At 37.8% G+C, this 25,004-nt stretch overlaps 1 protein-coding gene across 3 annotated transcripts in view; it reads left to right on the forward strand.

Annotated features, from left to right (window-relative positions):
- POU6F2 (POU class 6 homeobox 2) overlaps positions 1–15,706 on the forward strand; it is a 309,043-nt gene extending 293,337 nt beyond the window's left edge. For 2 of the 3 annotated variants that reach the window (XM_039715136.1, XM_039715137.1), the window contains exons 8-10: positions 3,889–4,057; positions 11,861–12,029; positions 15,202–15,706. In XM_039715136.1, coding sequence (XP_039571070.1) covers positions 3,889–4,057; positions 11,861–12,029; positions 15,202–15,706 — 843 coding nt within the window. The remainder of the gene's footprint in view (positions 1–3,888; positions 4,058–11,860; positions 12,030–15,201) is intronic. The other variant, XM_039715138.1, reaches the window with a different exon arrangement.
- The last annotated feature ends 9,298 nt before the right edge of the window (positions 15,707–25,004 follow it).

Here is a 25,004-nt window from a genome sequence, read left to right on the forward strand (position 1 = left end):
AGTATTTTAATGCAATTTCATGCCGTAGATAACAATCATTGTTTTTTAAGCAGGACATTTACAGCTTAACATCATCTGCTGTAAAGCAGAGGGTATGCTGGAAATTATGTAGGGAGTTAAACATGGAATCCTCCCTCAGTCTTTGCTGAGGTCTTAAGGTGATTCCTCAGCCTCTTCAACCCCATTGCTCGCTTCTCCCTCGCAAGCAGTGAGTTAGAAACCAACCTCTAAACATCTCTTATATATTGCTGTAACTTTACCTAAGGTTACTGTGAATCCAAACTTCACTAGCCATACTCCTTTGTGCCCAGCTAAATTATGAGAATTTCTTATATTTGTTTAAATATTTCTGGACCTTCAACAAGAAAGTTGCCAAGCTTTGGGGTATTCCAGTTACTTTAAAAATATATGCACAGTACAAAACGTGCAGAGACTCAAACACTTTCTAGACTCAACCATCATATTGTGTACATGCTGCATAGTGACTTTGACTTTGTGCATGCCTTGATGCAGAGCTGAAAAATGCAGAGTGCCCTCTCATTCTAGAGCTTCCTGGAGGTGTCAGTTTTACTGTGCAAGTGCTCAGTGGTTGAACTGTTAAGTGACTGTATGTTGTAACATAGCTGGAAAATGTTGGATTTGCTTTCTCCCTGAGAAATACTGATGGAAATGGTGTAGAAGCATTAAAAAAATTATGGGTGGAAGGTCAAGGTTCAGCAGTCCAACCTGCTATTCACAGGTGGAGTAGCTATTCCGGTTTTTAGTTAATTTGGTCCTCACTACTGTCATAGAAACCCACAGATTCCACCAGTAATCTATGTCAGTGTTTCACTGCCACATTAGATAGCTTTTCCCAACATCTAATTTGAACCTTCCAGAGAACTAGGCCCATTATAAGATGAATAAAGGACAGAATAATTATGTCCTTTTTTCATTAGCTATGCCTATATTTAAATCAGGTATCATATTCCACTTGGTCTTCCCTCGTTTATATTAAACATGACCAGCTAATTACAGGTTCCTTCATAGGCCTCAGTAAACTCCCAGGCTTTCATCCATTCTAGTTATTTAACTCCAGTTGGTCCAGATTTTAATGCATTCTAGAACCTAACTGTGGCACCCTGCTCTACGAGGTCTTTCCAGAGCTCAGCAGAAAAGATGCCCTTCACAAGCACTGCAGACATCACTCCCACTAACATGGTTTGGTACGGGAACTGCCTTTACTTCGCTTTTGCAACACCACAGGTTTGCAGCCAGTATGTTCAAAGCACAGAAGCATTTTGATTCCTAATCCTCTAATCCAGCCTGTCAAAATTTTCCCCCGGCATGTCATCAGCATGTATATTTAGTAAAGGTATTCTCTGCTCCGTCATCGAGGTCATTAAGAAAATATTGAGTAGTGTAGAATGAGGACAGATTTCTGTGAAGCACCATGTATGTGCGCATTTTTCCACAGATACTTCATCCTCAGTTTTGCTTTCCAAATACTTTGGCATTCATTCTGCAGCAATTTCACCTAAACTATGCTTTCTTAGATTATAAAGAATGTCACATGAGGGAGTGTCAAGACACTTGTAAAGTCAAACCACCTACTGCTTTTTCCCTGTCCACAAGGCCAATTACCCTGTCTTAGAGGGAGATCAGATTGGTTTGACACAGTTTGTTTCTAGCAATCCAAGTTGTCTGTCACTACCTTGTTCTCTTGCAAGTGCTTACAAATTGTTTGATTATTTTCTTCAGTACTTTTCTATGGTTGAAGTTTAGTTGACTGGACTATAATTTTGCAGATCTTTCTCTTTAAAGATAGCTGCTGCATTTGTTCTTCCATCCTTGCAGATAAGCACTAGCATCTCTTAGACTGTTCCACATAGTGTGAAAGCGTCTAACTCATGTAAATACAGTACTTATCTTCCCTTGCCTGTGCTGACATCCTTAGTTTTGCCAGAGATTCCCTCAGACAACAGACCCAGACACCAAACACCTGCCTGTTTCTGAAAGCTGCAGTCTGGATGTGATGTGAATATGATGCATGGGCAGGCAGTCCACTTCTTCAGTGTTCAGAAGAGGCCAGCCCTTATAGTGGGATGTTTCCCTAAGAGAAGATATTATAAAAATACTATCTGAGTTGGGAATTCTCTATAGATAAAATCCAGCTGCTAGGGAATTTTTTTAAGATGCTCACTCCTTGCATGAGTTTGAAAACTGGGAGCTTTTTAATCAGCTTCTCAACTGTTATCCCCTTGATAAAGTGCCAGTTATATTTTTAAATGTACTTGAGAAAAAAAATCCTAGATATAACAAAATGCTCTTTTTATTAATCCACAAGGAAATCAGAATACACTAAAACTGGCCAGATAAATAATTATATATAAGTATACAAATTTTAAGTATAAAATAATTATACTTATAAATATAGTATAAAATAATTATACTTAATTATATAACTTTAATATTTATTAAAGGTTAAATCAAAGTTTCTTCCTTCATTTTCTGTTATATTATTCCATGTAGAAGGTAGAGAAATAAGTTGAATTTTTTTCCATTCTTAACAGACTCTAACAGGAATATTGTCATTAAAATAGTTCATATATATTCCACAAAAAGTGTCATCTTGAATGTGAACAGTGTGAACAGTGAACCTTTATCTACAGTTTTATACAATTTGTTGTCTATGTAGCATCAGACATTTCTGTGTTGTGCTGGGAGGATAATACATATAATTTGAGTGTTACTAATGAATGTAGCTCCTTTTCTAAAGTCATTTTTTTTGTTAGATATCAAAAAAGAAAACCTCATACTCCTTGGCATTCAAGAAATAGATTTTAATTACTGACTTCAAGTAAGGCCACATAGACCTTTATCTTTTCCCTTGTAGAAAATGCAGATAACAGCTGCAATGAAGTGAAGCCTTTTTAGAATATGTTTACAATCTTCTTTGATCAATATCAAGAATCAACATAAAATAAAGGTATATTAAACAGCAGTCACCAGAGTGTATCAGACCTGTATTACTATATTCTTATGCTCTGAAAAGACTGTACTGGACTACTAGAATCCAATTCAAAACTGTACAGTCCATTGTGTGCCTTTATTTTGTAGAGAGACTGCCCTTTGAATTTTCTGAGAGTTTTATGTGAAAATCGGTACCAGAGAATGTTCCTAGATTTCAACGCCACATGAAATCCTATTATAGGCAGAATGGATTGATGGTTCTTTCCATTCCCCTAGTAAACAAACAAAGACTACACTCTTGTAATATTTATTTTAAAAATTTAGAAAGTCAATTCAGGTATCATTTGCATCTACCATACTTACTAGCCTTTTAATGTGTCTTAGTGGATACAATCTTGATGTGGATGGAGCTCAGAAGTTTTTGTGGGTCTTTTAGTCAAAGACAACATATCCGTTCCCATGATTTTTGCTTGTTTGCCAGGTATGATGTCATAAAACAAATCACTGATTCCTGTAGAAAAGGGATTTTGGTTCAGTTTATATGCTCTTCCCCATTCCCACTCTTCTTGGCACTGATCCTGCAGTATGAAAGGACCTCTGTGAAACAATCCTGATTTCTATGAGAATCCATGTAGGGAACAAAATTCTGGTTTCAGGAGACAGAAAACAGGTAAGGATATGTATTTAATAAATCAGAATCCTGCTGTAAATGTCATAGGTCTCTTATCACCCATTTCAAAAAAAGTATTTACCTTCTAATTAGACAATATTCTAAACACCTCAGATTGCTGCAGCATTGTCACTTGAATAAAGCCCATGGTATTTAATACTCCTATGTGATTTGCTCCCCAGAAGTAGATGGGTGTGATGGTGCATTGCAAGTTTCCTATTACTGCTTCACTTTCTAAATACCTATTTTTACATTTTAACATGTAGCTCCATCAGCCTTCCCAGACGCAAGTGGGACAAGCAGCTTCACAATCCAATCTCCTACATTTGGCTCACAGTCAAGCATCTATGTCTCAAAGCCCAGTGCGTCAGGCTTCCTCTTCTTCCTCCTCATCCTCCTCCTCTTCAGCTTTGAGTGTTGGCCAGTTAGTCAGCAGTAAGTATTGCTCCCTGGCTTTCCTTAATTCTTCCTTCTGTTTGTTCTCCTCGCTGCTGAGTTTTCCAATCTCTTTTCCCTCCTTTTGTTTTTGTTTTTTTTTTAAATATAGTAGATTGTATATTGCAAAATAGCTGACTCTCACCAGTGAGAATTACTAAGTGTTTTCATGGATGGGGCTTAAGGTAAACATGCCTTGAGAAATTTAATCAATGTTGAAAATGGTCATAAAAATAGGAGCAGCCATTAATTGACTCATGAGGACAATTGTTATAACTGAAATGTAGTTTAAGCTTTTTGGAAGTTAGAAGTTTTTGAATCAGTCAATATAATGGATTACATTTCTCAGAATTTGGTTGGCAAAAAGGTAGTCCTACTTTTGGTTAAGCTGCTTGTTTCTTTGCTTGGTTGATATAGCAAACCATTTTATAAAGCCTAATATTGCACAAATCCAGAGTGAGAGATTTTCTTGCCAAAAAAGCTTGCAGCACTTAAACAAGAATGAACTGGAACATGATGGGGAGAAGGGAGAAGTACACTGCAGTGAAATAACTGAGTTCCAGTGTTAGAATTATAACAGCTGACCTGAACAGCACTTTCTTCCAGATTGCACAGTTGAGAGTCTTTGCTATTACCTTATCAGCATTAACTTGGTCTTCACATAGCAAAAACCACAGGCTGACAGTATACATAAGAAGCACTAACAGTTTTTGCACATCTGCAAAAATAAAATTGATTTGTATGACCTTTTTCTATAATACTCCATGTACATATTCTAAGTAATCAAACACTATAGCTTATGACATATTGGTAGTGAAAAATATATGACTGATACAAGCTTATGAGGAGCTTGGAGAAACTGTCGTGCAAGGAAAGATGTGAAAAAATCTTGGTTAAATTATTTCAGAAATCACTTACATGGGGAAATTACTAGTAGAGCTATAGTGGTAAAATTATGCTGATGTAACTCCCAGTGGGAATACTTTTGTTCTGGAATGAAAATATCTGCATATAGATATAGATATAATTATAATGCTATTGCACTGTCACTAGTAAATTTTCTCATGTAGACATGCTTGTAGAAGGAAGACAAGAGGTTTTACATTACAAATACATAAAATATACCTCTAGTCCATGTGGGCAAATTGAGTAAAATACCTGGTTCAGAGTATTTTTCAACAGCTAGTCTAGAATAGCTACTCATTTGGACATTCTTATTCAAAATAAAGGCAACATGGAAGGAGCTTTTTTAAGATTACAGGATAAATCCATCCAAACTTAGAAAATACTTGAAAAATAGCTGTTTGTTCAACTGTATGCAATTACTCTTAGAACATGTATTTCATTATAACAATATACTGTTGTGATTAAAATCATTTGATCATGATTTTTTTTTTCCTCATCCTTCTCTCAGTGCATTCCCAGGGGAATTGTCCTAGGGATGTATCAGAATCACTTACACAACAGGTGCGCTGTTGTTCCCCGGTTTACCTGACTAATCTGTTCCCCAGTTTGTGTAACATTTGAGGTAGGAAGCTGTAGAGGAGTGAAGGATGGTCTTGCCTGAGGCAGTAGAGGACTGAGGAGCTGAAGCCTTCTGTCTGCTATGTAACTCAAGTGCAAGGCAGACAAATCACTTAAAAGGGATTTTTCACAAGTGCTCCCTCAATATCCAGCTTGAGACTCCGGACTTTAATTTACAGAAGAACCCGGTACTCATAGTTGCAATTTTAAGTGCACTTTCATAGTGGGACTGTATCAAGAACCATTTACAGACAGTCTAAAAAATCATTTCCTACTTGACCTAGACTGGGTACCCAAAACTGCTTCTTCCCTTAATATCTGTCCACTTCTCTGTGAATGAGAAGGGGAAGACCCTCATCTTGTAGAAACACAAGAAAATAAATTAAGGTTTTAAAGAAACCAGAAGAGCTCAAGAGGAGATGTCTTTAGTGAAGAGCTTTAATAGAGGTCTGGGGCCACACACTGAGCAAGTAAAAAGGCAATACATCAATCAGTTTGTCTGTAATGAAGGACAGTTCATCCTGTGCACTGAATGAGGCACATGAAAAAGAACTGATAATCCAGGGCTCAAAGACTATGGTACACTGTGTTGTGGGATGCTGTAACTCCAGTATTTTGTAACTTCTGAATGTTAATTTGTGCATCTCTAAGGGTGTTCTTATAGCTTTATTTTTTGCAAGCATTTTTTGCTTCATTTTTTTCCAAGGAGCTGCACTTGGAAGTTAACTCAAATTTTCCAAAAGAAAATGTTATTGATAGGGATCTCCTGAACAAAATTCCACATTAAACATAAATAAAGAACTTGTGGAACTGTTTTGAGTTTATGCTTCCAGCTTCATTCAGTCTCTGATGTTCAAGACTAACAGAATGAGTAGCATGAGGGGCAGATCAACTCACTTCTGCCATTTACATAGTAACATTACATAGATAGAAGCAAACCAATCATCCCAATTATCCCTAAAGGCAATCCAGCATACTCCTGAGAGCATGTAGCTACCACAATCTGGAGCTAGCACTGTATGCCTAAGCCTGCTTGAGCTGCCACATCAGGAATAGTGTTGCAGGGCACAACAGAACTACCTACTGTCTTCTAGTAACGTGGAAAGAGCTTACAAGAAAGAGGAAAATATGGTCAGTTTAGTAAGGAAAGATCAAACCATCTGTGCAATGAAACATGAAAAATCAGAGGGGATCCTTTATAGCTTTTCCTTCTCAGTGATAAACCAGTGATAGATACTGTTTGGATAAATAATATTAAATGACCTTCATGAGTTTGAAAATTGTTTCATGTGACTGAAAAGCCATTTACACAAAACCATGGCTGCATATGAGAATGTAGATAGAAAGTCATCCTTGTTTTGCTTCTTTACAGAATCTTTTTGGTTTCCAGATACAGATCACTGAAGGGCAGGAGCACCTCTCTGTGAAGCCTGTGGCCTTCTTAGCATCCCAGGTCCCACACTGGCTGCAGACCTTTGTATGAAAGGCCTACAATTGAAATGCAGTGTCTGAAAGTCTATTTAAAGTCTTTTAGTGGGATGAGACAGGCAATGTTTCCACAAAGAGAACATACGGTGGAAAAGTTAAAGAAATGAGCAGAGGGATGCATTTCAGAAGAGGAAAATGAAATGGAAAAAAATGGAGGAATAAAGATGTAGAATTGAATGAAGAGAAAATAAAGAAGACAAAAGAGAATACAAATAGGATTAGACAGTACAAAGAAATCATACAGAAGGGACAGAAAGAGTTGAGATGAATCTTGCAGTCCTTGCTTAAACAGAACTTATTTTAAAGTATTTCTTATTTGGAAATAACTCCAATTTTTTATTTGGAAATAACCCAACAAAAACAACAAAACAGGTCGGTGTTTCTGAGAGAAGTCCTTATGCATGAGGGCAAGAAACAACTTGTGGCCTCCTGAATCTATCTTTGATTTCTTTATTCCTCCTGAGGTAGGAATATTGCTCTCCTTTCCTAATTCCTTACAAAACTGTAGTCCAGACCTCTGGCACAGGTCCTGGAGCTGAGTACCTTGGCAGAGATTTGCTATAGAGCAGAAGTATTTGCTAAATATAGTAAAGTTTATGTAAAACTAGTCACATTTAGCCACTTGTTCAGTTAATAAAATTGCGTAGAGCATCCAAACTTCAGCAGATAATTATTTGGAGCAAGCTTCTGCACACTGACTGCAAAGAGAGTAACTCTTCCACAAGACATTGCTTCATATCAGAGAAATTATTGAAGTACAAGGAGAAAGTCATAAGAACTCTATTAACTGTACTAGGTTTATTTATGAAATAAACCCATGTTCCTTGGATTTATTACTTTTAGTCTTCATTCTAGTAATATTTTCTATATGATTTTCCTTTTTTTTCTTTTACATGTTTCCTAATTTCAAATAAGTTTCCTTACTTTTTGTTTTTGATTTCTCTTTCTTTTTTTATTTCTTTTTTCCCCCTTTATGTTGTTGTCTTCTTTATAGCTTTTCCTTTTTCTCTCATTATCATCCCTTCATCCCTAAGAAGTAACAAGTGATAATTATTTTGGAGACAAAGCGTAAGAGTTATTTCCAAATAAGAAATATTTTTAAATAAGTTCTGTCTAAGCAAGGACTGCAAGTTTGATCTCAACTTTCCTGTCCCTTCTGTATGATTTCTTTGTAGTGTTTAATCCTATTTGTATTCTCTTTTGTCTTCTTTATTTTCTCTTCATTCAATTCTACATCTTTATTCCTCCATTTTTTTCCATTTCATTTTCCTCTTCTGAAATGCATCCCTCTGCTCATTTCTTTAACTTTTCCACCGTATGTTCTCTTTGTGGAAATCACTGGTTTCCCCTTGTGCTCTGAGACTTGTGTCTCCATGACATTCCTTTCTTCCTCCCAAATTCATTTTACTGTCATCTGTTACTATGAAATTAAAATGCCTCCCATAAACAAATTATTATTCTTTTTTTTCCCCTGAGCTCCACTCCATTTTCCATTATCAATGTTTTGTCCTGCCTTTCTTATCCAATTTACTTTCCATTGGACCTCCTCAGCCAGCTATTTCTCCTCCTCTCTGACTGGGGAAATCATCCCCCTGTAATCCCTCTTATGGCAGAACTCTGTGCAACAGAAATTTGGTTTCTCCTTAGGGGTGCATTGATTTCTCTGTAGCAGCTCTTTCCCCTAACTATTAAAATCACAGCATATTTTCACTCAACAAACTCACACAGGATTTTCAGAAGAATTCAAAGGTGGTAGAAGTATTCCCTTCAGTAGGAAAAAAAACCAGATTTCTATGCAGGAGGGTCTGTGAATTTAATTTCTCCCATACCGCTCATCTGTCTTCCCCATCCACCAGGATGGCTGGTGGAATTTTAGCTGTCTTCCTTTTTGTTATATGCACCCATATCCTCTGAAATGATCCAAGACAACCCTCTGACCTTTCTCCAGCACCCAGTAGTTTCACAAGCAGCCTCTGTTTTCTCAGACTCCATGAAAACATGGAGTCTTGAAATCCATTACCATAGATCCCAAACACTCAATGGGTTTGGTGTTCTCTGTTTACCTGTTGTCACTGGGCAGCCTTCCCTGGGATATCCACTTAATTGAAAAAGAGTGCACTTATTTACTGTCTTCAATAAGCTACTCCTCCTGAAATGTGAAGTGCATTATATGTTCAACTGTTTTGAAAGCTCAGAACTTGTTAAAACAAAGTCCATAACTCTTTGAATATGTTTATGAATATGCATGTTTAGACCACACAGTCTAAGACTGTATTGATGACATTTTAATGCACTAGTGTAAAACAGACAAATGATGGTGCCAATAGAATGGTCTTCATAGCACTATTTGTGTTTTAGGGAGGTGACAGAAGACAAGATCCGTGGATTTCAAAGGGCTTTGAATCACATCCAAAGTAGAAGTGATTCCAATTTCACACAAATGCTAGTTCAAGACAAAACATTTCATTGTTTCAGTCCATCTGTGAGTACTTTCCTGTTGCCAAAGATGCTATGAGAGAATGAAGCCTTTAGGACTCAACAGATATTCCACTGTATACTATATTCCCATATTACTGAAGGGCATCACAGATTTTTTTTCTCATCTCAAGGAGAGCTCAGCCTAATATTTCCCTCATCCAAGTGCCGCAGGCAGGAACAGTCTTTCCATGATGCTCACTGTTGCAACAATGTCAGATCATTCTAGATCCAGCAGAACTTGGCAGAATTTCTCTATAATTTCTCTACAATTCATTTTCTCACTTCCCTTTTTATTCCCAACAGGAGTTGGGGAGGATTACAGGTGCCATAGCTTGCAACTGTAGAAGTTCTCTGGCAACTGAATTATCCTTTGTTACATTCCTAACACCCTTAGTCAGAAGCCTTAAATAAACAGAAGGAGAGAGGTGAGGAAAGTGACCATTTTAGTGTACTTTGCTCAGGGGAGTTTTTGAGGCCAGTATCATTTATGATATTTAGTAAAGAGACCTAAAGTCAGATCAGTCTGCAGCTCCATTCTGTGTCTCTGAAATTCAGAACTGGTATGCTAGATAGATGATATGGTGTAAGCAGGAAAATTCCATGCTTCTAAAGGCAATTACTTTAGTTTACTTATAAACTTCAGTGGCCACTGTCAAAGCACTTACTCCTAAATCAAACGATATGCACCCTAGCTTTGTACTGAGTGCATGGGTGTGCAGGTGACCACAAGTACAGCAGTGAGAACAGCTGAGATGATTCTGAGTGTGGAGTATCGTTGAAACAAGGTTCAGCCTATGTGCATGTTTATCTGTATTCATAGTTCATGTGGTCCCTGGTTGCATACACAAGAATATTAAAAATATTATTGCCATTTGTGCTTCTTAAACTCAAGCAACAAGGTAAATTTATATATCAGAAAACCTTTTTCCCTCTGTCTATTACTGGACAAAAGGATTTTTTCATAGGGTGTTTCCATCACTATGAAATTTTACACAAAGCTTATAAACCCCTGAAAATAAAAGCTTTGCTACTGTAATGCTGATAAGCCCTCACTAGAGCCATACTAGCAGGAGCCATTCTCATATAAGGTTCAGAATGGTAATGTAGTCTAGCACTGTCCTTGGACAACTGCTTGCATTTATAGAAATTGAGGGGTTATTGTACTGCAAACTTTTCACCTCGGGGTCTGAGGAATGAGGTGAAGAACAATAGAGATGTCTCACTGGGAGAATGGCTTCACTACATGCAGGATTGCACAACACTTTGAAATCTTCTACCATCCAAGTCCCATGCTGTCTCTGACTTGGCAAACACTTTCATTTAGTCAGGGATCAGTAGCTTGGGAGGGGGTGAGGGGTGGAAGTTCCATTCTCCAGCTGTTGTGTCATTTCCCTTGATAAGTCCTAAATTGACCGAGTTATCCAGCTCCAAAGGAGCTTTTCTGTGGTAGACATGCTTTATTATGTGCCCTTTCAGGGACAAAGGCTTCTGTGTCAGTACACTGCTATAGAGAGGAAGGATAGATTTATTCTCACAGCATCATAAGCATTATCTTCTGAGAGGCTAATGTAAAAGTAAAAAACTGCGCAGCATTACCATCCAAACCCAGTGTTGCTGCTCCTTGATTATCTACCTGATGGGAGGCAGAAAAGAAAGCTTGAAAGGCTGCTTCTCAGAAGGGCATATTTTAAAAGACAATTATTAAATTAAGGAGGTTTTAAAGGCAGAATTTTTTTAGGCTTGTTCATTTGCTGGGTTATTTGGACATTCATGTGGCAGTTTAGGTTGGGTATTGTGTAAAAGGGAAGAAATAGTTGTGAATCTCCTTATTTGGCATTAACTTTATGTAAAGTACAAAGACTTGATTTCAAGTTAAAAATCCAAGCAGCTCATATATATATATAGCCTTCCCCACAGACTGGAAATAAATTTATTAACACCAACCATCGCGTTATGTGATAAAAAGGGAAAACAGGGAACATGACTCCTCAATCCAGAGGAGACTTTGCAAGGCATAAATGGCAGCAAGGAGCCCAGGCACACCCTCCCTAAAAGGTGAGCTGGCCTTTGTCAGGAGTTCAACAAAGGCATATCTTTTGGAAATCTTCCACCTGCAGACAACTGCAGCCCAGTTAGCATCTTAGCAATCTGAACACACCTGACAAGGCAAGTCTGTTTCTGTTTGGGGAAGAAGAGAAAGGCATCAGTATTAAAAAATTGAACTTTAAAGTTTTGGTGATGAGAATGGCTGTAAGCCTGTTCCACTGATATGTGATGCAAAGAACTGACATGATTTAAAAAATATCTCAACAGATCCTCAGACAGCCACTGGAGAAGTGGATGGGGTAAATCTGGAAGAAATACGAGAATTTGCCAAAGCTTTTAAAATCCGGCGCCTGTCCCTTGGCCTGACACAGACTCAAGTTGGCCAAGCCCTGAGCGCCACCGAAGGCCCAGCCTATAGCCAGTCTGCCATCTGCAGGTAACAAGTTACATCATAAACTCCTTTCTTTGTCCTTAATAATGATCCAGCTTCTGAGGAGCATGCTTGTGTTTGAGTCTCATAACTTTAGAGCATTATTTAACCTGATATTTAAATGTTGTTATCTGATACATAAATTGTTCTTATTGTGTATCTTTAGTGTGATTTTGGTTTCTTTTTTATTCCTCATTTTCTAAACAAGTGAGAAACAATGTTCCTGGCATAGAGACTTAATTCCATAGATGAGTTGGAGATCCTGCTGATGCTCAATAAGCACCAGCTGACCCTCTTCATACTGTGCCATTTTCTACAGATAGGGTTACTGAACAAATATTTCATGGCTGCATCCCTGCTAAGTTAAACCTGTATTACTGTGGTTAGCACTTCACATAGGGGATGTTAATGATGATTTACCTAGGCAACACAGAAGGGGAAAAAATAGCTTTCCTGCTATCTTGCAAACCAGCAGCTATTCATCTTTTATCACCCAAATATTTACTGAAATAAACCCAGACAAACCCATGTATGCAAAGCAGAAGACGAAACCTGTCCTAATCATAAGAAATAATAATACAGTCTTGACAGAGTTAAAGTAGAAGCAAATACCTTTATATATGTATGTGTATTACAGCAATCCTATATTTATGCATGAGGTAACAAACGCACTTAGGTAACAGCTTTTTCCTCTTGGGCAATGCCTTATAGCCCTCCATCAATGAAAGCCAAGAAACCAACTCTAAGCTCATTTAAGTGGATTTTGTTCTTGGTGATCCATGAAATGCTCTGTCTTTTTATCTGCTCTTTATACTTTTAATGTATTCCCCATAGAATGGAAGTGTACTTTTCCTGCAGTTAAAGACTAGGGTTATAAATAACATCAGTATGGGGTAGTGTGCTTGCAGCTCACATTTTGCTCAATGATTTTCCATAAAACCCATTGATTGTTGTTAAATACAAAAAGCTCCATAGGATCCTCTCACTTCTATGGTCTCCCCTACTGTTTTTTCTTATAAGATACCTCCCTGTTGAAAATAACCTTTATTCAGTCTATACAAGGATACTACTGCTGGGAAATTTGTTTCAAGACTTGTATGTCGTTATACCAAACACATCCTGCAGTAACAACACTAACAAACAATGCCAATGATATGAATGCTATTGCTCCCTATTGCTAAGAATTCATTTTGATTTTGTATTACTTTTTTTAATTTCTTTGTGGTCAGTTGGTAAAGAGTGCCTAAAATTGGTGGAGCTTTTAGCAACTGGAAATTTATTGTAGCCTTAAGTTGCTGTTTATTGTGGTATGCTTTAAAGGAAGACATTGCTGTTTCCTTTACTTTTCCCTAGTTCACTGTCTTCTCATTTTCTCCATCTACTTCACACTTAGAGAAAGCACTGGGGATGGTGAGACCTTTTACAGAGGGCTCCTTGGAGGAGGAAGTTGCTCAGAAAATGAGAATGGGTGCAAGATCTTGTCCCAAATACTTGCAAGATTACAGGTTTTTTAAATTTCCTTTGCCCACCTCAGATGGACACCGTATTGGGGTGTAATTACATGCTGTGGCTGTGCATTTTTCACTAAGCTGCTTCAGTCGCACCATGTGTTCCTCAGAAATGGTAGATTTAACTTTTTTTCAGTTGTAACAAAGGAGTTTCAGTATGAGCTGCAGGTCAGTGGAAGAGGCAGTAAGGAAAGCAATTTGAACAACCAGCTCAAAAAGAAAAGTAGAATCTCCTGGTGGCCTATGCAGGTCATATGAGCAATATACCACCTTGATATGTTCTGCATGCAAATAGCAGCATTTTCTTCAATTTAAGACAATGCATTCTAAAACATATCCTTCAGCTTGAAATATCATTGGACACCAAGGAATGACATCTTGCAATCAATACCACATTACGATGTCAGGCACTAGTTACAATATCTTTGGCGTATCATTATCTGAAATTATTCTTGGTCTTATTCTTTGTGAGAAGTGCTTTGTTTCATGCTGGAATATTTTTTTGCTGCCTCCACATGCCGAATGGAGACACTAAAAATGTCCAGCTCCAGCCACCAAGTTTCCTGGCATAAAGAGATTGATTCAGTTCCTCTCATCTCCAGAGCACTCTGTGGTTAGTGGTGGTGGTGGTGCTTCAGCACCACCTGGGCTGGAGAGCACAGCAGAGACATCCAGTAATCGTTGCTTTTCTGCAGCATCCTCAACGTGCAGAGTGGTCAGAGCAAAGTGGGAAAATACAAATAGATGGCACCAAAGAACTTGGTTTAAGACTTTTTTAATAGCAAAAGAGGATAAACTCAGTAAATGAAAGAAACAAATACTTATAGGACTTGAAATGTGAACTCTGCTGTTCTGCTTGCTTTTGAAAGGATTAAAGCTTTGTGTGGCTGCTTTTCCAGATGTTTTATAATACTTGTAAAATCTGGTTTGGCAAAAGACTTTTGATGGCAAAATGATATATAGAAGACCTTATTTACAGGAAATGATATCATTCTGGTACAGTTTGCAGAAATCCCACAATAAACTCAGCTTGGTGCCACAGCATATTAGTGGACTGTTATGCTGGGTTTCATCTGGAAAACATGAGTCTGTCTTTGCACATTGTGGAGACAGCAAGATAATTGCAAAGTGTCCAGCTGTTTCAGCTGAACACAACCGTGGCTATGGGAATTTTTTTTCCAATACAGAAATGGGATATAACATTAATTTACAAACAGTGAAAATTGCTGAAAAATGGAAAGGAAACCTGATATTCAGATATGAGTATTTGCCATTGTTTTTTATTATTAAAACTGTGATGTTTAGATAACATGGGATGGAAGCGATAACAAAAGGATTAATCACAAAGACAAGATGATAAAAGCAATGCCTTTGATATCATTTCCTGCAATTAGACTTAGTCTCAAGGGTTTTGATGATCATCAGAATAATGAAAATGTGATTCTTAACCTGTATTATTTAGTGTACTTAGAATTTTGTTGTAGTGCTCATTTTGTGTTAGTTTCAATCTCTAGCTATATATATATCTATATCTATGTATAGATATACCTATCTGACAGTTTTCATAATCTACTGTAAATTACCTCTGCCAGTCAATTAGTCAGGCAGGCAGGAAGTCCCACCCTGGCAGAGCATCAGTGTAAGACTCTTCTTTCTCAATTTTCCCTCAGACACACCATCCTGAGAAGCCACTTTTTCCTACCACAGGAAGCCCAAGAGAACACTATAGCTAGCAGTCTGACAGCCAAACTGAACCCTGGCCTTTTGTATCCTGCCAGGTTTGAAAAGCTGGACATCACCCCTAAAAGTGCCCAGAAGATAAAGCCGGTGCTTGAGCGGTGGATGGCTGAGGCTGAGGCCCGCCATCGAGCAGGGATGCAGAACCTTACCGAGTTTATTGGGAGTGAACCATCCAAAAAGCGCAAGAGGCGTACCTCATTCACGCCACAAGCCCTTGAAATCTTGAATGCCCACTTTGAGAAGAACACGCATCCCTCTGGGCAAGAAATGACAGAGATTGCAGAGAAACTGAACTATGACCGGGAAGTAGTTAGAGTTTGGTTCTGCAATAAGAGGCAAGCACTGAAGAACACAATTAAACGTTTGAAACAACACGAGCCTGCAACGGCAGTTCCTATGGAGCCTTTAACAGACTCTCTGGAAGAAAACTCCTAAAAGCAAAACAAAAAAAGCCAAATCACAAAGAAAAAAACCCCACACCAACTGAAATGTGTCCATTTGAACTCTGTGAAAATACCTATTCATCACCCTTGTAAGTAAAAGACTGAGAAAACTACAAGAAGGACAGAACAGTTTATAAATGTCCGTGGGTTTTCCTATTTAGAAAAAAAAAAAAAAACTAAAAAAAAACCTTAAACAAAAAAATTACACAACACTTAGAGTGTGTGCAGTAGAATTAGTTCCCAAAAAAACCCGAAAAAGCCAGTTTTTTTAAATGGACTTAAAGTAAACCAAATAATTGCTTAATTTTTTCTGTATATTATGAAAATATTAATACATTTTAAGGAAAAACAAAACAAACAGCAACCAAACAAAAAAAAAGGAAAGGAAGAAAAAAGAAAAAACTTTTATCTGTTTAAAAGAGAATACAAGCCTGCCACCTGGAGGAATGATTGTAGCCTTTCAGGTATCAAGTGCTGATTCACTATGAAATCTATTAACCAAAGTCAGAAACATGGCATTGCAAACTAGATTGTTAGTCTACTCTTTCATGAGTGTAAAATTGTGTTACCAATTTTTACATTTGTATTTTGCAAAGAGTAATACAGGATTAATTTCTCTCACCCTTGTTTGTACCCCCTGCAGGTGTGTACAAAGCCATTCCGTAGTAGTCACCTCATTTTCTTTTCTTTTAGTCAACAGTTTTGAAACCTCCTGATGTTTGTGTGCCAAAAATAAGTACTTCTTATTGTGATTTGTGGGGTATGGTATTTCTCTTCTAAGGGTGTATGTCTTGTTTTGCATTTCTTTTTCTGTTTTTTTTTTCCTGATTCTATTTGCTGCCTCCTCCCTTCCATCTCATTCCCGACCCCTTCCCCAAGCCCCCTAAACCAGTACTGTTTGAAGATTTTTTTTTTTAAAAAGTGAAATCTGAACACTTTTATATGCTGGAATGCAATGAGGACAAAGAAGGATTAGGATTATATCTGATGGACTTTCAAGCCCACACTGAACATTGTGCTTTTTGTCGAATGTGTAGCTTGAGATTTCTCTGTCCTTTGGCCGTGAACCTGGAGAGGTTACCAAAACTCATTTTGTAGTATAAATATAAACTGCACACTTGGTACAGTACTGCATCTATCTTATGGTTCCATTTGAAGCAATTTCTCTCCAAAGCCTGCAAGCCAAAGAAATTTCTTGATGTTCTGATGAAAACAAATGGACAGGCTGAGAAGTGATGAAGATGTTTTGATCATTACATCACTATGGACAATTTTGATGGTAGTGTTTGATTCCTTCTGGTTTTTTTTAATGCCATATTGATGCTTGCCCTGTTGACTTCTTTAGTAGGAGGATGTATTTCTGCAGGTGTTTGCGGTGGCCACTGGCAAGACTAAGCAATTGAGAAAACAATTGGGACATAGAGAAAAACACTGAATATCTCTTGATAATATAAGGTAGGTCACCTGCAATATGATTCAGGTGAACTGATTTTTCTTTAAAGACAGTTTATCTCTGTGGCTTCTTTTCTGATTGGGCAAGCATCTACTAAAATACTGTGGTCATTGGACCTACAAGCATAGCAAGGCTCAGAGGCAAAGAAAGCTATGGCAGTTCTTGATGGGGTGTGGTCTGACCACATCAAGACCATCAAGATGATCCTGTGAAGGTCATCTGCAATCTTCATCTTCTGCTCAGTTATGCTCAAGCCTTTGGGATTCAGTTCACCATTAGTGTAGAAGCTGCATCTTTATGAGGTCTTCCCAAAAGATAACATCATATAATTCGTTCAGCTCACTGTAGAGATGGTAAAATTCTGCTGGTATAACTCCTGATTGCATTCCTTGACCTCAAAATGGTTATGCTGGATTTTTGGTGGTCTGCCTAGGATGTGGAAGGAAGTTCCTGAAGTGCTGGAGTCTTCAAATAACACCTCTCTTACTAAAGATTATCGAAAACTCCAGGCTATATCCAAAATTGAGTGAAAGAAAAAGACTTTCATTGATTTCTCTGTGCTTTGAATCTGGCCCTCAGTATTTTATTAATGAGATTTACCTTGTAAAGTGGGGTATTTATTACGTGGCTGGGGGAGCTTTAACATTTCAGAGGCCATCATCTGTACCAGAAACTGCTTCTAAATGGGAGCACTCTCAAAGGTCAGTGTTGGAGCACACTGAGGATCCAGTACTCCAGGATGAGCTCATGTCCAGCAAATGCATTTTAGACTTTATGCTTTAGCAGGGTATGTTTAGGATATTTTCGGTCTTGTGTTTATGAGGAGAGTGACAATTGTTATTGACTCTTTTTCAACTGTTGATATATAAATGATAGTTGGGGAAAAAATCACTTCAGTAACCACTGGCAAATTGTGAGGGACAAAATAGATGCTTTATCCAAGCTGAGCGTGTAAATTAAAGAGTCTCACAGCAACATCTGCCCCTCTGGGTTTTCTTTATACCCTCTCTCTCCATAGACAGCTAAATCCTCAGAAATATCTATGTAGTCTATATTGATCAGCCCTAAAGTTGTCACCACAGTTCAATCTACATAACAATCAGACCTCCATCCAGAAGCCAACAGGAAAGCAAGGATGAATAAATCATATTTGGAAGCAGTTACTCCTGAAATCCTACCCATGTCTCCAGAACACTCCTAATTGCCCAGTCATTAATGCCACATACAGAATTACATGTTCAGTCATCCTTAAGGCCATACCCTCCCCCACTCCATCCCCACCATCAACAGCCTGGGAACAAAACCATCAACCATTCATTGCCTCAAAACTAAATTTCCAATTCTCCCAGGGACTGCTCTAAATTCTGTGAAGAAAAATCCCCCAGGAAAAAAAAAAGTTAACTAAACACTGTATGAAAGATACTAAATGTTTAAAAATATGCTGGCAGCAGTTATATAAGCTCTTTTCTGTTCCAAAGTACATATCGGAAGGATATAACTAGGACAGTGAAAATGTAAAATAAATATAAATTGCCAGCATAGAAGAAAAAATAATGTTCATCCCACAGTCTTAAAATCATTCATGTGCAGTAGTTTTTTTTTACAGTTTTCTAATTTTGTATTATGTTTTGTAAATTATTTATAAAGTGTTGTAATGCTTCTCATATTAATTTTTTTATACACAAATTTTTGCTATGAGGCATAAATGGTGCCTGAACAGATTCTTAGGAAGATAAATGATATGTGAGTCATACATCTTTGGGAGGGCCATAAATATTTTGTTTTGTTATGTTACTGGCAACATTTCTGGTTCCCATTTGTAAACAATTTTCATGTACTGATAACATTTGAATACCTTTTAATTTTGCATGTGACTAAAAGATAGGTTGCTACCAGCAAATGAAACAAAAGTCTCTTTGGTCATATGTGAAGGTTTAATGGTTTTCCACTTTGTTGATAATTCATTTTTCTTTATATATATATATATATATATATATATAAATATTATTTGAATAATGAACCAAGGGTTCACTTCCTCTTCTAATTTTGTCTTTTTATGTTTTTCACTAAAAAGCTATTTTGGACAGTTGAAGAAGTAAAATGCATTCAAATGGTTCCAATTTCTTTACAATATTACTGAAAAAAAATTTTTAAAAAGCCAAAAAAGAAAAAAAAAAAGAAAAAAGAGAACAAGGAAGCAAAAAGGAGCTAGGAAGGAACAAGTAGAGGCGTATCAAAGAACTCAAGCTATAACCAAAAAGAAATATGTAAAATGCCTTTGCTCGTCTTCTCAATGCTGGACCAAAGCTCAATGTATGTAGGTATATGCACATTGTATAGATATGGCTAAATGTTGCTGACAATCTCGCAATACTAAACTGTTACTATTTTAAAAAAATACAAAAATAAAACTGTTCATCAGTGTTTTACCTCAGCACTCTACTTGTACCCAGTTATTGACCAACATTCAAATAAGAAGATAAGAGAGGAAATTGATTTCCATGTCAATGTTTGACTGTAAAATCTGTTTGGAAAACATTTTGTAATGAGCTTTTTGTCATGTGGTTTGCTTGTTTCCAACTTGAGACTATGTGGGGCACATTTGTTTATTAATTGTTAAGAAGTGATATTATTACTACTATTATTATTAATTATTATTGTTACTATTTTTTTTTGTCCTATGTGCTATAATCTACAAAATGGTCACCAGGGTCACTTACGAAGCACTGCAAAGAGATGTTTTTCCGTGCATGGAGCATGCAGGGGGAAAGATGGCAGTACAAAATGGACTGTATTGTGTTGTTTAAAAATATGAATAAATAAAAAAGGAGTGGATATGGTGGACTTGTGACCAAGAAAACAAACTGGATATTTAAAAGCTCCTTACTACTCTGACTTTGAAACCAAAGCTGATTTATCTGCACAGGTTGCTTAACATGAAAAAAAAAAAACTGACAAAAACTGTACTTAATCTAGAGCAATATCTGTATGGTCAGTAAAGCTGCACTTTGTGTATTTCTTAACAGCTTCAGATCTGTCACTTTTAATTTGTACCATAAAAAATAAAGAATTGTTTGACATGAAAAATAAGCTCCTTTCATGTGTTTGTCTTAAATCTCATGCATTATTCACGTTATCCAAGCTCGTGTAATTTCAAATCAGTTCAATGCAAAAATAGTTCAATGCTTGAAAAAAGGAAGAGAGAAAATCCATTTGCACTGTGGAGCATAACTTTATCTGCAAAACTAAACACTGTTTCTGTACCCAGAGGGGGTGCATGCATTGGCCATGTCTTATTTTCTCTTCAGGTACTGCAGAGTAGTGGCTGTCCCTTGGGAGTACTCTGGAACCCCCAGGTGAGCGTGTGTTATCCCCCAGGCCAAAGGGAGCAAAGTACAGATGGACACGAATGCCGGTGTACCGCCCATGCTTCCATCCACACTCCCATAACAAAGCCCTGGTAAGTGATGGGAGTGTCTTAGAGAGGCTGGGTCAGCCGTTTAGTGATTTCTCTTGCATTTTTGCAGAGCACATAGGGTTTATTATTCAATTCTAACTGTAAGTATGATATTAGGTCACAGAAATGCCTGGTTTTCAGGCCAATTCTCTTGAGTCATATTGAGTTCTGTCAAAATACAGGATTCATAAATATCATAATATTTGAGAAATAAATTAGTTGTATTATAAAGGGGTTTTTTGAAAAAAACAGCCTTCAAATAAAACCTCTGACAATCTTAGAATATTATGTTTGAGTCTTGGGAACAAAATTTTTACAAAGACTTTTTTCTTTGATTTTGTTTAATATTGTTTTACTTTTCCAATATCATGTGTTAAATAATCAAACCAAAAGAAAATATTTATTTGCATATAAAAACAGAGAGCATTTGGAATATTTATTTATTGTGATTTTTTTCCTAGATCAGAATTTCTCTTTTACATAAAATTTTTCTCTATTTTATGAGGTACATAAGAAAGAGAAAAAAAAGATAGCTTTTCTGTAGACATGATGATAGAAGCTTCATAAACAAGGCAAAGATTGTATCAGGTCCGCTGGGCGTCATGTCTCCATACCATGGTCTAACAGCCACTTCAAGCACGTCATTCATCTACTTATATAATGCAAGAGTGTGGAGAACGACCCTTTGTGCTTTCATATCAACTACTAAAAGCTGAACACATATTTTTTCATTCCATTGTGATAAAGCAGCAAGCAAACATTGATTAGAGCCTTTTTACTCCAAGTCTATTTAAAAATGTAAAACTTCTTTTCGTCATACTATAGGTATTTTAGCTGCCTCATGGACACATGATTCTACCTAGCCATTACAGTCCAAATAATCTGGATCTATCAAGTTGCAAGAAATGGTGACTTTGCAAATTTAATCAATTAAGTTCCTATTGATCACCGAAATCTCAAAATAGATCCGAACTTAAAGCTACTGAATACTGACTGTAAGACTTCACACTTCTTACAGACTGCTTAAAAATAAAATTTATAGAAATTGAATATGACAGGACTTATGACAGGACTTCAGAGCTCCTTAAGTGCATCATAAAGGACAAGGAGTTTTAAAAGCACGTTGCTTTCCATGCTTCTCTTTTGTACTCCCAGGAAAAAAAGAAAAAAAAAAAAAGAAAAAAAGAAAAAAAAAAAAAGAAAAAAAGAAAAAAAAAAAAAGAAAAAAAGAAAAAAAAAAAAAGAAAAACAGAAAAAAAAAAAAAACAACAAAAGAAAGAAAGAAACCAACAAAACCCTAAAATACAAAAACCCCAACATATTTGCAATACTCTCGATAAACAAGGAGCTATGTCTGTGCCCTGTCTTTCCTTAAGACAGATGTGATGGGAGGAAAGCTGGCAGTAAGGTCAGAGAACTACACAGAAGTTGTAGAACACAAGTTTTTATACAGTCTCTTCTCCTATGTAGCTGTTTTAGCACTGATCACAACCTAAATCTACACCTGTTAAAAAGCCTTTTAGTATTAACAGGGCTTTGGTAAGCAAAGATTCTCTTCTACTGGCTTAAATTTCAATCAAACAAGCACTCGGGAAGCAAAACAGACTTATCAAGAAGGAAGGTTCCAAGACAGTTTGGTTTTTAAGCTGAGAATCCAGATCAATGTTAATCAGTCACAATAATAATACAAAATTGTGAAGTTCTTGAAAACTTTGAGAACTAAAGACTTGAAAGATTTTTTTTCCTTTTCTCTCCATCTGCTCTACAGACCTGGATGTTTGTTTTTTCTCTCACTCACAGTCCTTTTTCTATTGCATTTTGCTACACTATGGACAGACAACAGTGGTCAGGACTGAGAAAAGTCACCAGGTAGCCCACCAGTCATTACTGTGGTCTTCAATCCAGACCCCAATACCCTGGTTTCTCTAAAACACCAGCAACAGCCTTGTATAATCTACCACAGCAGCTGCAGGGGGGTAATGTAGCAGCTCAAGTAGTAACAAGTCTTTCATTTTATTGGACACTGAACTTCTCGTATAATCAGTGGCCTCACGTCAAAACATTTCTTAGACCAAGAGCTCTGTGTGTGTGATCACAAGCACACTCAGTAGGGGTGGGTCTTGGATCAGGCCAGCAACTCATACACAAATCAAGGGTCAGCAAAAAATGGCTTTGGTGGTAATAAAACTGTGGTAGGGACTACATGATGGGTCAGTCCTAAAAGACCCAAAGATTCTACTTTTGTGGTGTGTCCTAAAATCCAGCCTCTACCATCACAGCATCAATCAGCTTGTCAGGGATGGAGTCACTCCCTTCTTTCAGACATCACATAATGTTGGTGTTCTGCTAATGAGATCCTGGTTTCAATGAAGAAAAATCCATGCTCCATCCAATTTATCCATCAATAACACCAACAGGAAGATATCCAAACCTGTATGTTCTCTGTCATTGATGGCCCCAGAAAAGTTCCTCCAATGATTCCAGAATACTGAAGGTCTTAGAAGAGAGTAAGATGGTGGCACTGCACAAATCTGAATTGTGTGACAATTTGCAATCAATCCTGGCAGAACCAGAATTGTCCCAGAAGCATGGATTTCCTGGAGGCAGTGTGTAACCTCTGCCTCACTTGGTTTTAAAATTCACTGAAGAACTTGTACTTACATTCAGTCACTTTGGTTAGTTTTAGTCATAGAATCATAGAATGGTTTGAGTTGGAAGAGACCTTAAAGTTCATCTAATTCCAACTCCTTGACATGGGAAGGACACCTTTCACTACACCAGATTGCTCAGACCCTCCTCCAATCTGGGTCTTGTACACTTCCAGGGATGTGGCATCCACAGCTTCTCTGGGCTCTTTGTTCCAATACTTTACTACCCTCACAGGAAAGAGTTTCTTTCTAATATCTAATTTAACCCTACTCTCTTTCAACTTAAATCCATTCTCCCTTGTCACCACATGCTCTTGTAAAAAGTACCTCTCATTTCTTTTAGGCTCCCTTCAAGGAGCAAGTAAATCACCCCAAAGCCTTCTCTTCTCCAGGCTGAATAACCCTAGTCCTCTCAGCCTTTTCTCATAGGAGAGGTGTTCCATCCCTCTGATCAGCTTGGCCTATTGGCCTCCTCTGGACTTTCTCCAACAGGTTGATGTCCATTCTGTCCTAGGGACCCCAGAGCTGGATGCAGCACTCCAAGTGCAGCCTCACCAGAGCAGAACAGAGGGGCAGAACCACCTGCCTTGACCTCCTGGCCACACTGCTTTTTATGGTTGGCTCTCTGGGCTGTCAGTGCACATGGCTGGGTCATGTCCAGCCTCTTATGCAGCAGCACCCCCAGGTCCTTCTCAGCAGGGCTGCTCTTGGTCTGTTCATCCCCCAGCCTATGTTGATACCAGGGGTTGCCCCAACCCAGATACAGCTCTTTGCCCTTGGTCTTTTCCTCATGAGATTCCCATGGGACCACTTGAGCTTGCCCAGGTCCCTCTGGATGGCATCCCATCCTTCAGGTATGGCAGCTGCACCACTCAGCTTGGTTTAATCTGCAAATTTGCTGAGGGTACTCTTGATCCCTTTGTCCATGTCCTTAATGAAGGTATCAAATAACAAAGGTCCTACTGAAGGACACCATTTATCACTGATGTCCATTGGTATCTGAGCCACTGACCACTACCCTCTGGATGCGCCTATCCAAATAATTTCCTATCTGTGTAATGGTCCACTCAGCAAACCCATCTCTCTCCAGTTTATGGTGAAGGATGTTGAGACAGTGTCAAAGTCTTTATAGAAGTCCAAACAGATGACATCTGTAACCCTTCCCTTGTTTACTGATCCATCAGTCACTCCATTGGAGAAGGCCACTAGGCTGGTCAGGCAGGACTCGCCCTTGAAGCTGTGCTAGATGTCCTGAATCACCTTCCTGTCCTCCACGTGCCTTAACACAGCTTCCAGGATGATCTGCTCCATGATCTTCCCAGGCACAGAGGTGAGGCTGTCAGGTTGGTAATTCACAGGGTCATACTTTCTACCCTTTTGGTAGTAAATTTGGATGGGTAAAATATTTCTCCTTTTCCAGTCACCTGGGATTTCCCTGGCTGCCATGACTTTTCAAATATCATGGAGAATGGCTTGGGAGCCATTCCAATTCCAAGTAATAATATTAATTTTTAACACCTTGTGTCCTCATAAACTCTTGCTACCTTTCCCTAAACATATTATTTTGTCTTTTAACTATTAACTGAAAGAAAAGAACACAAAACTCTGAAGATCATTTAATTTCTCTTTGCAAAGAAGGCACTATGGTGTTTTTTACCATTTTGCTTCTGTCCTTTTGACATTTTCAGCCCAATTATATGTTCTTAAACAGAGGAGCATGAAACTTTCTCCA

This window comes from Passer montanus, unplaced genomic scaffold (genome assembly GCF_014805655.1).
Source record: "Passer montanus isolate IOZ18808 unplaced genomic scaffold, ASM1480565v1 scaffold32, whole genome shotgun sequence".
NCBI lineage: Eukaryota > Metazoa > Chordata > Aves > Passeriformes > Passeridae > Passer > Passer montanus.